The 17,233-nt window shown below is 36.1% G+C and overlaps 1 protein-coding gene across 5 annotated transcripts in view; it reads right to left on the minus strand.

Moving 5' to 3' along the window:
* The window catches only part of atp11c (ATPase phospholipid transporting 11C (ATP11C blood group)), a 129,139-nt gene that overhangs the window by 8,840 nt on the left and 103,066 nt on the right, over window positions 1-17,233 (minus strand). For 3 of the 5 annotated variants that reach the window (XM_009291180.5, XM_021472836.3, XM_021472834.3), the window contains exons 18-28: window positions 14,495-14,676; window positions 14,146-14,415; window positions 12,933-13,107; window positions 12,741-12,843; window positions 11,976-12,121; window positions 11,829-11,888; window positions 9,549-9,676; window positions 8,564-8,699; window positions 8,412-8,477; window positions 8,223-8,326; window positions 6,665-6,821 (exon numbers count right to left, since the gene is read on the minus strand). In XM_009291180.5, coding sequence (XP_009289455.2) covers window positions 6,665-6,821; window positions 8,223-8,326; window positions 8,412-8,477; window positions 8,564-8,699; window positions 9,549-9,676; window positions 11,829-11,888; window positions 11,976-12,121; window positions 12,741-12,843; window positions 12,933-13,107; window positions 14,146-14,415; window positions 14,495-14,676 — 1,527 coding nt within the window. Of the gene's footprint in view, window positions 1-1,370; window positions 1,462-6,664; window positions 6,822-8,222; window positions 8,327-8,411; window positions 8,478-8,563; window positions 8,700-9,548; window positions 9,677-11,828; window positions 11,889-11,975; window positions 12,122-12,740; window positions 12,844-12,932; window positions 13,108-14,145; window positions 14,416-14,494; window positions 14,677-17,233 lie in introns of all 5 variants that reach the window. The other 2 variants (XR_012389830.1, XM_073922018.1) reach the window with 1 other exon arrangement.

The following is a 17,233-nucleotide window of genomic DNA, read 5'->3' on the forward strand; positions in this document are numbered from 1 at the left end:
TTAAAGATAATAAATATGTTTATTAGGATAAGCGATAATAATTATATTAAGTGTGTTAACTAATAACAATACACTGCTGAGGCAGAAAAAGCCACTGTTTGGATTTGCAATGCAAATACTTCAGAGCCTATAATTGTATTTTTACTGCCGTGATCCTACCCTGTTACAAACTGATGCAGTATGCAGCATTATAACTCTTGTGAATTGACAAATCCTATCATATTTAAGATGACAATGCCCATATTCATTTGACCTTTCTTATTTTTAAATAAATAACTTAATTTTCACATATGAAATGTGAGCTGAACATCACTGACATTTTAATTTGTCGGTGAACTGTTTTTGCTTTCTTAAACCGAAGCAGTGCCTCTTTTTTTTCTATTTCTTGGTCAGGCAGTGTAACACCATGTCCTAACAACACATGACCAATCATCTTTTCCATTTTAAAAGGAGCTTTTATCCAAACCATCTACAGTGGTAACATGCAAACTTTCTATTTTAGAAACAGCTTCTGTGACATCGCAGCTGAACAACAACTTACACTACAATGACAGTGATCACCTCAGATTCTGATTACAGTATGTGCTTTATTCATCCTGAATGTCACTGGTATTTAAATACAGGTTGTGTCATATCTGGTGAGGAAACCCAAATTGCATGTCACTAGTAAGTTGCCATTTTACAAGTAGTTAGGACATGGTGTAAGTTATTGTAGTGTCTTTTAACCTTATAGTGTTGGAGGATTCAGCCCAAGGTAATCCAAGCCATAATTTACAGGTATCCAGAAAGGCTAACGGGTTCAATCACATATATTTTTGGGCAATGCTAAAAAATAAATTAAAAAAACAAAACAAAAACTATTTGACAAAATAAGCACTCGCTCTCACATTCATCCAAAATCTCACTCTGAATCAACCGGCACGATGCACCCGCAACAGAAGGTGACAGTGGTTTGGGTGGGGAGTGTTGCAGGCTGGGCCGAACATGCATGCAGGAAGACCCTGTTTGTTTTAAGTGCTCCATTCTGCTGGCTGGACATGCAGAGACAGCAGGCACCGAAAACAGGCAGCCGAAGGAATCCCCCACAATACCCTGCAGCCCTTACAGCTGACCACCCAACCGCCACCACGGCTCAGCTCACAACTCTTGCCTCAAAACACAACACAACGCCACCACGATACACATTCTGACCCGACAATCCAAACCCAGCACCCGTGACAAACACATTTGTGCCAGAGCAGAACAACCTTTTTTTTTGCTTGCAAAGAACAACATCTCACAAACAGGTGGAGAGACGGCAGGCAGGACACTGAAGATACAGACAGGAGGGACAGTGAGACAAAAAGCAGAAGAGGAGCAGGCAGAGAGACCTCAGTCGCTCCAGGAAAAGCTGTGAGTGCTAGCAGTCTGCGACAGCATGAAGATAGTGGACGTCCCAGAGGAAGGAAGCCGTCGTTTCATCTATAGCACAGCACGGAGGAGAGGCCAAAGAGGACAGGGAAATGAAAAAAAGATCAAGGGTGAGAAAGGGTGGTAGAAGAGTAGAGGGGAAAAACGCAAGTAGATATTAAAAGAAACTCCTTGAACTTTCAGTATGTGCAGTTTGATTCAGCAGATCAGCATGAATAAGGCTTTCAGTAAGGTAGAAACACACTAACTATTCTGGTGATGAAAGACGTGTGGTCTGTAGAGTAGAATAATAAACTCAAATTTGTTCTTAATTTAGTTTAACCTTTAAATGCATTGTCGTTCACAAGTTTGGCAACAAAAATATTTTTAAACAGGTTTTGTGCGCATCAAGGCTACATACGTTTCAGGAAAAATACACTTCAATGTAATACTGTGAAAAATTATTGCATAAAATTATCATATAAAAAACAGATGTCAAATGTAATTTTTTAATGTGATGGCTAAGTTCAGTTCAGTTCATTTGACTTCATAAGTTAAGCTTCATTATCAGCAATCTCCAAGGTCACATAATATTTTCATAACTTTATTTATTATGAGTGATTGACTTTGTGCTGCTTCATATTTTTAAATAGTTTTCTTTGATTAATAAAAAGTCTTTAAAACCATTTTGATGCGACATTAAACAACTTTACTGTCACTTTTAAATAATTTAACAACAGAATAAAATGATAAAAGTTTAATTAATTAAATAAATAAATACAAAGGGCCCTATCACAAACCTGGCGCAATAAGGCGCAAGTCATGGTTGGCGCGATTTGTTGCTATTTTCAAACCAGAGCAACCCTAATATCCACGTTTTGCACCATGTTGTTTAAATAGCCAATCCATTTGCGCCACTTTGTGGACTTATGCATGTTCCGGTCTAAAAAGGAAGTGTGTTAATGCATTGTTTGTATGTTGCTATATTGAAGAACTAAAATAAATAGCGCCACTGACCATCTGACAGCTAATCTAAAGCCCAGCTCAGAGCACGTTAGTTATGCACCTATGCAGGTTCAAAGCGCTAACAGCTTGCTTAATACACACATGATGTACAGCATAACACAAATATCTTTACATAAAGAAAAAATAAAGGATATTATTTTTAGCTGAATTATTTATTATATGCATATTTATATTTTTTTAATAAACACGAAAGTAAAGGAGTAGAGTAATGGTAAAGAGGAAGCAAACCTCGCGCTGCAGATGGTCTGTTTAACTGTTTTCTCGCTAGTAAAGCATTCAGTTGTCCAAAGTCAGTCTTGTAAATGGCAAATGCACCATGGCGTGACACAACTGACTCTTAAAAAGAATCAGAGATGATACTCTGATTGGTTTAATGGATGTAATACTATAAACTAGGGTTGGGCATCTAAGCTATAATGCCGATCCGATACGCATCTCGATACAAAGAATACGATCCGATATATTAGCGATACATTTGTGACATATTGCGATGCAACACGATACGATTCACACCCATATCACGATACAATGCGATATTTCAGCACTAACTAATTAGATCAAGTTTATGAGATGATGTGAAAGAGGATGCTGTGCCATTGAATGAGTTTAATTATTTATAAACCAAGCAAAACCAAGACTTTTTTTACAAACTGGCTCTTCTCTCAGAGCCAGAGTGTCAGTTTACAGTAGAGGGCCATTTTAGAACATATAGCACATATTATTTAAGTATTTTCAAGATAAACAGAATGTATAAGTGCAATATATATTAAAAAAATATGTATATATTTGCACTCTTTCAACATAAATAAATTTAGCATTGCACAACAAGAATTGTGATTAAACTTTTCAACTATGAAAATAAGTTTTACAAAGATATATTTTGCCACTGATTATTCAAAACTTACGGTCGTGAACTAGCAGTTATGCTGCGTTGAAACATCACTGTCACTGTAAACAACAGGCTAATAAAAATATAACAAACCAGCAATCTTCTTGCTGTGAGGTGGTCAAACTACCCACTGTGCCACCGTGACACCCAATTATTTTTATCATTATTATTATTAATATTATTATTATTATTATAATTAAATAAAAATTAACAGGAGGAGGTGTTTAAAACCTTCGTTCTCCGTGACACTAGGCTGAATATCTTTGCAGATGAACAATGCAATAGCATTCGTTATTGGCGTAGAGCGAGCAGAACTGTTGCGCATGGAAAAAAAAACTTGCAATGCTTTTCTCACCACTTTTGGAACTGGTTGAAGCAGTGCGAAAGCCGGGGATGCAGAAACACTGGAAGATGCTTCCTCAACAACACCGTGGCGCCGCTTCAAGTGAGATATCAGATTAGTCGTACTGCCCGCGTATTTTACAGATGCGCGGCACATTTTGCAAATTGCATCTGTCCTGTCATGTCGTCCATCCTTAAATCCATAATGTTGCTTGCCATACTTTAGATTTAAAACTCAGTGGGGAATATGTTTGTTTTGCTTCTCGCGCTTTCTGAGGGCGCACCACTAGCTTCATCCGCACACCTGATACACTGAGTTGTAGTGAAAGTGTACACATCCGCAAATCCGTTGCTAAGGCTTACTTTATGTAGGTCGATTAAATTATGCGCCAAAAACAGGTTGACAACACTTGTTAATAAATAAAAAATACATTCTATATTAAAAACATAAGCTGTATCTCGGAAAAATCGATGCATCTCGCAAAAACCGATGCATCTCGATTTGCTTCCAAAATTTCATTCATCCTCTGCTGCTCTACCGATGCACTCGCATCGTGCACGCGCATGACCGCGTATCGATACATATCGGTTAATCTTCCCATCCCTACTATAAACTCATTATGAGAATAAGCACAACCCTGTTAGACCATGCTCCAGGAAAAAGTGAATTCGGACACACCCTTATGCCGAGTTCAGACTGCATGATTTTCAAAGTAGTCGTGTCACAGATGTTTTCACACTGCATGACCATCAGGGCTAGCGTTTTGTCGCTGCTTTGTTTACACTGCAAGATGGATCGGCGAAAGGGACATTCACATTGCATGACTTTACTATAGGAAGAATCGCCGACAACTTCGTCCAAACTACGTCTCACAGCCAAAAACACGTAGTATATCTTTTGTTATTAACTACATAATGAGAAAGAAGCCTTTAAGGGGGTAGAACATGTACATGTTTGCTCACCTGGGTTTTAAAGGGAATTAGCCATTTTTCCTCAACGTTGATAATAAACTAACTTCTTTCTGTATGAAGCGTCAAACAGACACAGCTGCTCCTGAGTCCTGTCAAACCTGTACTAGTTTTTCCTCCATTTCGTGGGTCCAAATAAACCGAAAAAGAGCGCTTTTAACTTCTCCCCCAGCCTCCTGCTGGCCTGCAGCAGGTATACACACATGCACACACAAGTGAAAGCTGCTCTCTCATTGGCTGTAAGTGATCGCTGATGTTATTTTCAGTCAAAACTCAATTCACACGGCATGACTTGAATCGCCGACAGCTCCAGATATTTAGCATGCCAAATATCTCGCAGGCATCGGCGACTCATCGGCGATTCTCTCAGATCGCGTCTTTGAAAGTTCATACTGTTTGATTGTCACTCACGTGCACAAGCAGCGTTTGCCTGTGATTTCAGGCATTTGTCGGCGATTTCTCAAAACCTGTCGGCGAGCCAAAATCGGGGCTAAAATCACGCAGTCTGAACTAGGCATTAATGCTTTTGTGCCATGTGTTTTAGACTTTGCGCATTTGTCCTAAATCTTTTTGACTTCAAAGATCTAAAAATCGACATGCCTGACTTTAAAGTGCATTAAAATGCTTATAAATGCATACTTCTTAATAGCAGCGTTTATTTGAATACTTTGCATGATTTTACTACTGTCGATTACTTGTTTCATGTTTGCTGTACAAGCATGTTCTGCATATGATTTCTCTGGCTTTGCATCACACTCACACAGGGCCTTTATACTGGTCAGTAAAAATCATGTTACAGTTGAAATCATTAATTCTTAAACCCCCTTTGAATTTCTATTTTGATTTTTTTAATATTTCCCAAATTATAGTTACAGAGCAAGGAAATTTTAACAGTATGTCTGATATTTTTTCTTCGGGAGAAAGTCTTATTTGTTTTATTTTAGCTAAAATAAAAGCATTTAAAAAAAGGTCACAATTATTAGTCCCTTAAAGCTACATATTGGTTTGTTAGTCTACAGAACTAACCATTGTTATACAATAACTTTCCTAATTACCCTAACCTGCCTTTTAATTATTATTAACCATTAAAAAGTTTGACAATATAAACTGCATAAATATTCGATTGTGACCATACTTCACCCTGCTGCTCTTTTTAATTGACACGCATTATTCTTGGAAGGGACGTGGCACCTACCTGTGAGGTGGCAGGGGGGAAGATTAGCACCGTATGCTCATCTCTGACCTGAAAGCCTACTTAGCCAGCGTCACTAAAAGCAGCATGTGTGCGCTCGCTTCCTCTAAATAATTGAATGATTGGAGAGGTCTAATTATTGTTTATTGACTCAAACTGTGGTACATGTTAACTGGTTGGGTAGCCACTGACAGCAGCTAAGGGTGATGGAAGTATTTGCGCTTGACTAACAGAAGAAAGGTCATTTAAATAAGAGCGATACGCCAGACAAACAGCCACAGAAGTCGAGGACATCGAAGAAGAGTGATAGTAACAATTAGACCCAATGACTTCCTGTCTGTTTGACCAATCAGAATGATCCAAATCATTCAGAGGCCTGCAACGAGCTCTGTTAGGAAGAAAAGTCAATGGTGTAATTCATGACAGTCAAGTGGAAGAAAAACAGAGACCGGAGGTGAAGGAAAAAAGGTAGAAAATGAGAATGTGTGTGTGTGTGGTAATGTGGATATACCAAAGACAGAGGGTGTTCAAAGAAAAAAGTGATTTAGTGTGCTAACCAGGTGTGACGTGATAAAGCAACAAGTAATAAAAGTGTCCTCCTGTCCATGTAAATCAGAGTTTTTGCGCTAACCAGCCGTGACCACACCAAGTGACCAGGCATTTTGCCTGCCAACACTGGTTCCAAAATCCTTCTTCATATTAAACTTCAAATATCCTCTAATTGGCTGTGACTGTGTTGTGACACGCCTGGTTAGGACACAGTGGAAGATGAAAGAGGAACAGAGGAGAGGTAAACCTGGGAGAATGAAATGCATATTGTGGAAATGAGAGGAAAAGAGAGGAATGGTATACAGTACCTGTCGTGAATGTGGTCCTTTGGGCTTTCGAAGCACCGCCAAGAGGATTTCTGGCAGCAGACTGAGGAGGATGAGGATGATGATCACCAGCCACGCGGACACGGAACTGAGCATGTTAGCGAACACAAAATACAAACGCTGCTGCTTCAAAAATGGCCTGGGAAATATGAGAGGGAGAGAAGGAAAGAGAAGGCAAGTTAACCTTCTATGGCATGGTGTTGCCCTCAGGCAACAAACTAGTTTTTTTGGCCCACAAAACACCTCTTTAGTTTTTTTCTTTAAGTGCAAATTTCACAAAAAAAAAAGTCTAATATTAAGTTGGTGACCAATGAAATTTGAGGTGGGTGTGGATCTGAGCTTTTCTTCTGGGGGCAAAAGAGCCATTTTTGGGACCATGGCCTGCTTGAGCACACTGCTAGTTATCACCATAATGTACATTTTTGCTACACAGTACACCAGTGGTTCCCAACCTTTTTTTCGCCTGAGACCCCCTTTTCGCCCACAAACTATTGTAAGGCCCCCCTCCAACATTACTAGTGGGGAGCACATTTTATGATTTATTAATTATAAGGGACCCACAAATTAGGGTAAAGTTTGTTTATTCGTGGTAAAAAAAGCCACCTGGAAATTATTCACAATAGGGATGAAGCACAAAAGCAGACCTTTTTTTTTTTTTTTGGACGTTTCTTATTTTAATATATTTTTTGCCTTACTGGCAAATATCTTTTTCTTGTTTGATGTATTAAGTGGAAATGAGTAAAACAATGAGACAAGTAAGCTTTCTTTTCAAAGAAATATATCCTTATATTCAAATCTTTAGATATTTTTGTATAGGGGAAGCAAGACAAAAATATTGAAAACAACAGTTTTTTTCTGTAGCCTGAATTTTCATGAAAATTTTTATCCAAATATAATACTTTTAAATGAAATTCTTGTAGATTTAAAGATATAGTTACTTTAAAATTGTAATATTAATATTACATCTAAAAAGATGAAAAGTGTAGTTTCCAGTGTTGTTTGGAACAGTCTGATAATCATAAAATCGGTTTGTTTTTAGTATTAGTGTAGAATTTAAGACTTATCAAAGATTATAATGTTAAAAATAATGTTAAAAAGATTATTTACAATTAGATTTTAAGTGAAACTAGTAAAAAAAATAGACCAACAAATTTCTGACGAGAACAGTGACATTTCACTTTATTGTGACCCTGGATTAACACCCAAGTTGATTTTGGAACATCATTTCTGTTTGAAAATGTAATCCATACCTATTACCTACCCCTAAACCCAACCATAACTGTAAATGATAGCCAAAATCAGAGGGGAATAATAGTTAGATAACATTCATGTAGAAGTGCATAAACCTACTGTAACAGTAAGACTAAACTTAATATAAACGGTAAACATACCACTGTAATTCTGATTGGCTGATTGGAATGTTGTTCCAGGGTCAACAGAGATGTTAATCTAGGAACAAGTCCTACTTGTTGAAATTAGATTGGCGTTCACTCTCAAAAGAGAGGAGCATACTATACTGCTGTTTTCAATGTTTCCTCACCATATAATGCCTCCCCAGAAGAAGCTGAAGAAAACATAAAAAGCCAAAGAGCCCCAGATCACAAAATGGTTGATCCACGTCCAGTGTCGCGTGTCCAGAGCCAACTGAGAGAAGGAAAACAGTCAATCAATGGCAAATGGAGATCTGGGAAGCTTTTTAAACAAAATAATAATAATAATCACAATTAACCTTTAATGTGACAGTAAAAACAAGGACTGTAAAGACAATTGTTCCATAAGACCAGTTTCCAAAGACCTGGAAAAAACAAAACAGAGAACAAATCAAATGCAGTTCCCAATTTCTTAATGTAAATACAGAAACAAAGTATAACAGTCTCTAACCTGCCCATTATCCTGAAGGGCTGGATTGCTGAACAGAAAACGGACACCAAAAAAGAACAAGAGACCCTGAAATATTCCTAATACTGTCCAATAGAGGAAAGGTCGCCAGCGTAACATGGCATTCTTGGCTATTTCTCTGAAAAAAGAACAAGAATTGACATTTTGGTAAGAAGTGAAAGGGAAGATACTTTATGGTAATTTTCTACTGTCGCCTATATAGCTGACTGTACCAAATGTAAGTTGTTAACAAAAAGACAACGTTACAAACATGACATTGGAAAAGATAACCTAAATATTAAGAGATAAATCGAGTACTGAGACCTGGACGGGACGTGATGGTGGGGGGAAAATGGGTGGAAGAAAAAAAATGGATGGGAAAAAAAAAACTGAGTGATAGGAAAATATATGTTTTTAAAGTTTTTGCGTTCCCTCGCAAAGATGTTTTGCGTTCCCTCACAAAACTGCTGTCCGACAAACATTTCCTGTTCACTTCATACATGTCAACGCTCTCGTTTTTGCCATGATTCTCCCCTATTTTACCATTCTATCCTGCTATCATCCGACCATTAAGTATTTTCACACATTTCTCCCATACTTTTAATCTTGAAAGCACGCTGAAATTAACATAAAAATGTCTGCATTCACTTTCTTTCCATTAAAACTGTGCGTCAATCATCATCCTATACAACATCTGAATCAGCAAAAAAAATTAAAATAAAAATATCCTATCACTCCTATCTAGTTTATTCCGTCCCTCCCAGTGTTTTTCTTTCACTTACTTTTTTCCCAACCATCATGTCCCTTCCAGGTCTCCATTATAGAAAGCATAAATATCGATGTAAAATACTGTAATTGTTGTTTTTACTTCAGTATTTTCTGAGTGTAAAGTTAAAATGCAATAAAGATATAAAAAGCAAAAGAAAACTGTCAGCAATAGCACTGACTATACAAAAAAAGACAGAAGAGTTGCAGTGCACGCTAGCACCTGTAGAGGGTGGCGTTGTCCAGCAGAATCTCGATGGCTATGTGCTGCTCCAGCAGGCTGTAGGCCAGAATGGGCATGGAGGTGAAGCAGATGTTGTACATCGTCAGATAGGCTGCGTCGTACAGGGGCTGGGAAGGGGAGCGAGGGAGGGAAAGGATAGGGTAATGGGGAGGTTAATACCACGTTTAGGAGATCACACATATGCACACAACAAAGAGAGGGAAAATCTTGACTGTGGCCACATGCGATGGCTACTTGCTCGATATATATACACACAAAACACATGCTGGAAAATGAGAGGTTGAAACCCAGTTATAAGAAGTCACATATTGGAAGACCGTTGAGCAATTAAGAGATGAATATGCAATAATTGAGATATACATTTTATTAAAGTGATCCTACTATACATTTTGGGATGTTATATCTTTTATAGTTTTGTACCATATTTGCATAAAGGCAGCCTACGCTCTTCATCACTTGCCTTATTTTGACCCTCAAACACTGTACTTGTATCTGAGGGATGGAAGAGTTTGTGATGTATTGTCAACACATCTGAAAGAAGCTGTTTTCTGCACTTTTTGGTTTGGGTTATCATTGTTCTGGTGTATCATTTGAATTGTGAACTGAATTAATAAGGTAAAATCGATGCTATTGATATTGATGCTATCATTGAGATGCAAAATCTCTTCTAGCAAGTCCTGGTCAAAACAGCAGCACATAAAGTTTACATTAAACCAGATACAAACACAAAAACAAAGAAAATATAGCTCTGTTTTCATAAGCCATAAGCCAAATCTATAATAATAAAAAACAACCATAACAAGTACATGTTCACTTTTGAGTTGACCATAAGAACTGTTGTAATTTTTAAAAATTTTAATCATTTAAATAGGTGTGTATTTCATTCAGCACTTTAACACTCTGCAACTTATAAAGACAGAGCCGTTTGATGAAATCTGAAATTCAGATATGGTAATGTTTTGCTTTGTTTGCTTGTTTGTATCTGACAATCAAGACTGGTTTGTCTCACCAATCAAAGCAAGACCATTAAATGAAAGGTTACATACAAAAGAGAAAAGAGGTTATGCTCCAGTGTTATTTGTGAGAAACTTGAAATGTTTGTGACCCTGGATAAATGTATACCTATTGCAGGAGACCTACAAAACAAAATTAGGAAGCTTTAAAATAGCATAACAGGGACACCTTAAGGCAGACTTGACAGGACACTGCTGGAGGAGAAGGAAGGAAAGGGATTAGACACAACGTTTCCACTGCTGGGCCAAAAGCAAGCAAGCTGGTGTATGTCAGGGACAGTCGCATTTCCACTGCCACTTTCAGTGCTTAATCAAGCCTTGTATGGGCTTCCTCTGGGCCAACAGCAAGAGGTTTTATGGTCTAACAAATACCTTGGTCCAAAGCAGGCCAGCTGGCACTTGAGGAGACGGCATGCACCACTGATCACTACTGATGTTTTCATTTCAGGCTACCAGCTAACATAAATAATTGAGACATATTTAAGACTGAAAACTTTCAGGTCAAAACTCACTTTTAGACGCAAGCGATTATCCAAAGTTACATTCGTTTGATCCCATAGGGATTCTGATCACTGTAATGAGGCAGTCTCATAATTATAAATTTGCTTGCAATGCAAAAGGCTACCAATGTTAACAAATGCCACAATAAATACACATTATGCTAACAAAATAAGACAGATTAACTGTGGAATTAAATATACTCCAGTTAACTATAATATTTGTCTGTGAGTTGAGCTCCATCTGCTTCTCTGGAGGAAAGTATAACAGGACATAGAGACTTTTTGGAGGTAGTGTGATGTTGTTCTAGAAAGGTGTTCTATGAACGCTAATGCAAAATTTGTGTGCTCACCAAAAAATGCAATACATTATAATATAATATAATATAATATAATATAATATAATATAATATAATATAATATAATATAATATAATATAATATAATATAATATAATATAATATAATACAATACAACATAACACAATACAATACAATATAATAAAATATAACACAATATAATATAATATAATATAATATAATATAATATAATATAATATAATATAATATAATATAATATAATATAATATAATATAATATAATATAATATAATATAATATAATATAAATAGGTATGTGCTTGTTATATATATATCACTTTAATCGTAAGGCAGAAACAAAAAAAAATCTGAGGAAAGATGGAAAGGAAAGAGCAAAGCCAAGGGAGAAGGAAGCGGTTTAGTTGTACATACCTGCTGAGAGTATCCACAGAAAAACTGGTACAGGAACTGAGGTAAGATGAAGCAAAGATTCTGAGGGAGAAGAAAAGGATAAAAATTACATTATAACTACTTTTATACTTAAAAATTAAAGCGAGCTCCATTGAATACCAGACCAACCTTATAAAAGAAGTACTGGACAAGATGGGCAATGCGCACATAGTAGAGATGTCCATGAGCCAGCAAAAGCTTCTTTAAGTGCTTGAGTTTAGGGATGGCATAGTCACTGTTCCTCACAGCTTGACGGCCCTCCTTACCTTTAATACCTGAACACACAATAGTAACATCACAGTACATTGGAGGAAAAAAAAAAAAAACTTAGAAAGACATGTTGGCTTTAATTACATAAAAACATCACTATTAAAAAAAAATTGTGGTTTGTAAAAATGTATTAATTAAAAAGAAATGCAAAATTACATATTTAAAAAGTTCCTAATAATTAGTATGCACATATATGATGTTATATACACATAGTACATAACACCTAATATTTAGCACATATTTGAATATATTATATTTTAAAATAACTCATCTTATAACATTTTTATTCATATTTTAAAATGTTATTTAAAATTAAAAAAGGTGGCAAAACTACTTTTCAAACCACCAGTCTTCAGTGTCTGGTGATCCTTCAAATCACTCTGATATGTAAATTTGCTGTTCAAGAAACATCTAATATTATTACCAGTGTTGAAAATAGCTGCGCTGTTTCAAACAATACACATTTTTACAAGATTCTTTGATGAATATTAAGTTTAAACAAGCAACATTTAGATGCAGTTTACATTTATTTGACCAATTTAATGTGTCATTGATGTATAAAAGTCAACCTTTTGAAAGTGTAAAGCATACTGTATGTGACTGTACAGTATACTGAGATCTCACCAATGCCCACATGTGCCTCAAGAATCATGCTGACATCATTGGCCCCATCGCCGATGGAGAGAGTGATTGGGGAACCTTTGCAGTTCTTTACCATCTTCACTATCTAAAGTGAGCATAAGAGAATATTAGTCAAGTAATTCCTTAAGTGTGGTATAGAGAAGAGCAAGCAGTGTTCTGCTGTGCAGATGAGACCTGAGCTTTCTGCAGGGGTGCCATGCGACAGCAGAGAACAGCAGTGCAGTTTTGGCAGATCTGCAGGAAGAGCCCCCTGTAGAGACTGGCATCCGCATCACGGGGTGGGTTCATCACTAACGACAATGTTGCCCCATCTATAATGAAGCCATACTCCTGATTTGCAGACCAACTCCTGCAATATAAGAGTCACAGTAAACAAGTGGTCATTCAATTTAAAGTAGTATTAAGGACGCACCGATATGAAACATCTAGTAAAAACATTAGTCTAATAAATTATTTTCTCATTACTGATAAATAAGCGTTACTACAACAATTTATTAGAGATATATTTACATATACATACCTATGTGTGTGTGTGTGTGTGTGTGTGTGTATATATATATATATATAGCCTCGGAAAAATGCTCATTTTAGAAGAAAATTTCAGATGGCACTTATATATTATATATATATATATATATATATATATATATATATATATATATATATATATATATATATATATATATATATATATATATATATATATTATTTTTTAAAATTAGCATTACTTGCTTACATCGACTCAGCATATACTGTATAATAATATATTATATTTTAATATACGCTTAGTTAGTGTAAGCCAGATTTCTAAATAGTTCATATTAATAAATGTTCTTTTCGAACCCCTTGGGGAAGACCACCCCCGTGACCGATTTTGTACTTTTATTTCGGAGTGTGGATTACATAACAGTTTTATTTCTTTATTTTATTTAACATTTATTTTATTTAATATTTATATATATATATATATATATATATATATATATATATATATATATATATATATATATATATATATATATATATATATATATATATATATATATATATATAATAAATTCCACTGTGGCGACCCCAGATTAATAAAGGGGCTAAGCCGAAAAGAAAATTAATAATATAATATAATATAATATAATATAATATAATATAATATAATATAATATAATATAATATAATATAATATAATATAATGTAAGAAAAATAAATGCATTATTAAAAGATAAAAACAACAAAAATATATATTCAAAACAATTTTATTTATTCTTATTTTTTATATTATTTAACAATTTTTATTTTCCAACATTCTAATAATAGCCCTTGTGTTTTTTGGATTGCATCCTGAAAGCCCGAACTTTTACAGACAGCAAAAAAAAATCAGGTGTCTGACCTGGTGACAACTCCTGTTTTGACTGGCGGAGCATCCTGCACAGCTCTTCTGTGGTAGTCCCTTAACAGTTCCAAAAGTCTGTCCTCGCGCTTCGACCTCCCATCCTCCAGTGTCCGCACAGTCAGCTCCAGCAGCTCTGTACCCCGCTGAAACAACCGGCAGGCGTAACATGTGGACTTAGCCGTCTCCATTTTATCCCCAGTTAGCACCCAAATCTTCATCCCTGCACCCTGCAAGGCCTCCATGGTCTCTGCAGCCTCTTCCTGAAGCCTGGGACAAAAGAAGTTATGCTACTTAAACATTTTCTTCAAGTAAAAAACAGAGTAAAAAAACAATTCGGGTCACCAACCGGTCCTCCACGGCGGTCGCTCCAATTAAACTCATGCCCGTCTCCACCTGGTTATACATGGCCATGAGTTTCTCCTCCCTATCCTGAAGAGCCAGTCTGGCTTCCCTCAGGCCTGTGTCTGCTAAGGCGTACTCTTCTGCGCTCAGCTGCTTATAGGCCACACACAGTGTACGGTAACCATCCTGGAGAGCAAAAAACACACCATTAGGCCAGAACTGACTGACCTTTTCAATATTTAATGGCTCTGCGGGACGTCTCTCTTAAACATGAAGATATAATGAACCAGGGTTTAAGCATCCTTTTAGCTTAAAGCAAGATACTGCATGTAAATAGGGTAAAAACTGTCCTAAGTATAAAACTGTACAAGTGTATAAATATAGAAGTGTATCACCCATATATTTCTCCACTTGCTTGATTACATTCAGAATTGCAAACATGTTTTGTTATGCAAATGTAACTATGATTAATAAGCTAATTTGCATACAGTTCGAGGTCAGGTTCAACATTTTTGCTTTACTTTTATGAATATTATTTTGTTAAAAAAAAAGATATTTATTATTTCTTTTTCTATTACTTAATCATTTAGAAAATACTCAGAACAGAAAGATTTTTTTTTATATATACACATTTTACATTTTGTAGTACAAAATACTATAAATAGTATACAGTAATCAGGCAAATTATGTCTAAAGGTATCCCTTTTAAGATTAAAGTTAAAGTAAGATACAAATAAAATAGTAAAGAATAAAAAATATTAATTAAATGAATAAAAAAAGAGAGTTTTGGTGTGTTTAGTGCTGCTAAAGTGGAGATTTGTGGCTCAATGCAGAAAAGAAACAAAAAATAAACTTTAAAAATATGTATTGTAAATGGAATCTTCAATCAAAAATAGACCATATTTGATTGCTCTACGGGACGTCTCTCTCTATATAATGAACGAGGATTTAACCATCCTTTTAGCTTAAAACAAGATACTGCATGTGAATAGGGTAAACATGTAATATGTAATGTAATGAAATACTTATCCAGTTGCTTGATTACATTCAGAATTACAAGCATGTTTCATTATGCAAATGTAGCGGCGTTTAATTACACAGGAGTTCATTTGCATACAATTCGAGGTCAGGTTCAACAAACTTTATTTTGATGGTCCATTTGTTGAATTTAAGTTACATTGCATCTACATGCCAACTAATTCTCATTAGATTATAAGTAGACTGTTAGGCTGGGGTTAAGGTTAGTGTTAGTTGACATGTACTTGTAAAGTTTCTTATAGTCAGAAAAACGTCTGTTAATGGAGCAGTATCACAGAAATTAAGCCAGACAGTCTACTAGCACTCAAAATAAAGTGTTACCCATCATCTTTGCTTCACTTTTATACACATATTATTTTGGGTGTTTTTTCTGTCACCCAATAATTTAGAAAATACTGTGAACAGAAAGTTTTTTTTTATATATATATATATATATATATATATAAATTTCAAATTTTTTGTAAAATAAAATATGTATGATAAGGCAAATTATGCTTGAACATTCCTTTTTAAATATCATAAAGATAAATTAAATAAAAAATTAATAAAATAATAATACATATAAATCTTTGAAGTTTAGTAAATAGAATTTAAAATATACTCACCGGCCACTTCATTAGGTACACCTGTCCAACTGCTTATTAACACAAATTTTTAATCAGCCAATCACATGGCAGCAACTCAATGCATTTAGGCATGTAGACATGGTCAAGATGATCTGCTGCAGTTCAAACGAGCATCAGAATGGGGAAGAAAGGTGATTTAAGTGACTTTGAACATGGCATGGTTGTTGTTGCCATGTTGGTGCTGGTCTGAGTATTCAGAAACTGCTGATCTACTGGAAATTTCACGCACAACCACCTCTAGGGTTTACAGAGAATGGTCAGAGAAAAGAGAAAATATCCAGTGAGCGGAAGTTCTGTGGGTGCAAATGAGGTCAGAAGAAAATGGCCAGACTGCTTCCAGCTGATAGAAAAGCAACAGTAACTCAAGTAACCACTCTTTAACTGAGGTATGCAGAAGAGCATCTCTAAACACACACCACGTCCAACCTTGAGGGGGATGAGCTACAGCAGCAGAAGACCTGACCAGGTACCACTTCTGTCATCTAAGAACAGGAAACCGAGTCTTGATTTCTGCTGCAGCATTTGGATGATAGGGTCAGAACTTGTCGTCAACAACATGAAAGCATGGATCCATCCTGCCTTGTATCAATAGTTCAGGCTGGTGGTGGTGGTGGTGTAATGGTATGGAGGATATTTTCTTGGCCCACTTTGGGCCCATTAGTACCAATTGAGCACTGTGTTGTTGACACAGCCGACACAGTATTGTTGCTGACCATGTCCATCCCATTATTACCACAGTGTACCTATCTTCTGATGTCTACTTCCAGGAGGAAGGCCATGTCATTAAGCGCCAATCATCTCAGACTGGTTTCTTGAACATGACAATGAGTTCACTCTAAATGGCCTCCACAGTCACCAGATGTCAATCCAATAGTGCACCTTTGAGATGTGGTGAAACGGGAGGATTCACAGAATCATGGACGTGCAGCCGACAAATCTGCAGCAACTGCGTGATGTCAATATCATGTCAATAATGACCAAATTCTCTGAGGAATATATCCAGTACCTTGTTAATTCTATGCCACAAAGGATTAAGACAGTTCTGAAGGGAAAAGGGGGCCCAACCCGGTACCTAATAA

The sequence above is a fragment of the Danio rerio genome, chromosome 14 (assembly GCF_049306965.1).
Source record: "Danio rerio strain Tuebingen ecotype United States chromosome 14, GRCz12tu, whole genome shotgun sequence".
NCBI classification, from domain to species: domain Eukaryota; kingdom Metazoa; phylum Chordata; class Actinopteri; order Cypriniformes; family Danionidae; genus Danio; species Danio rerio.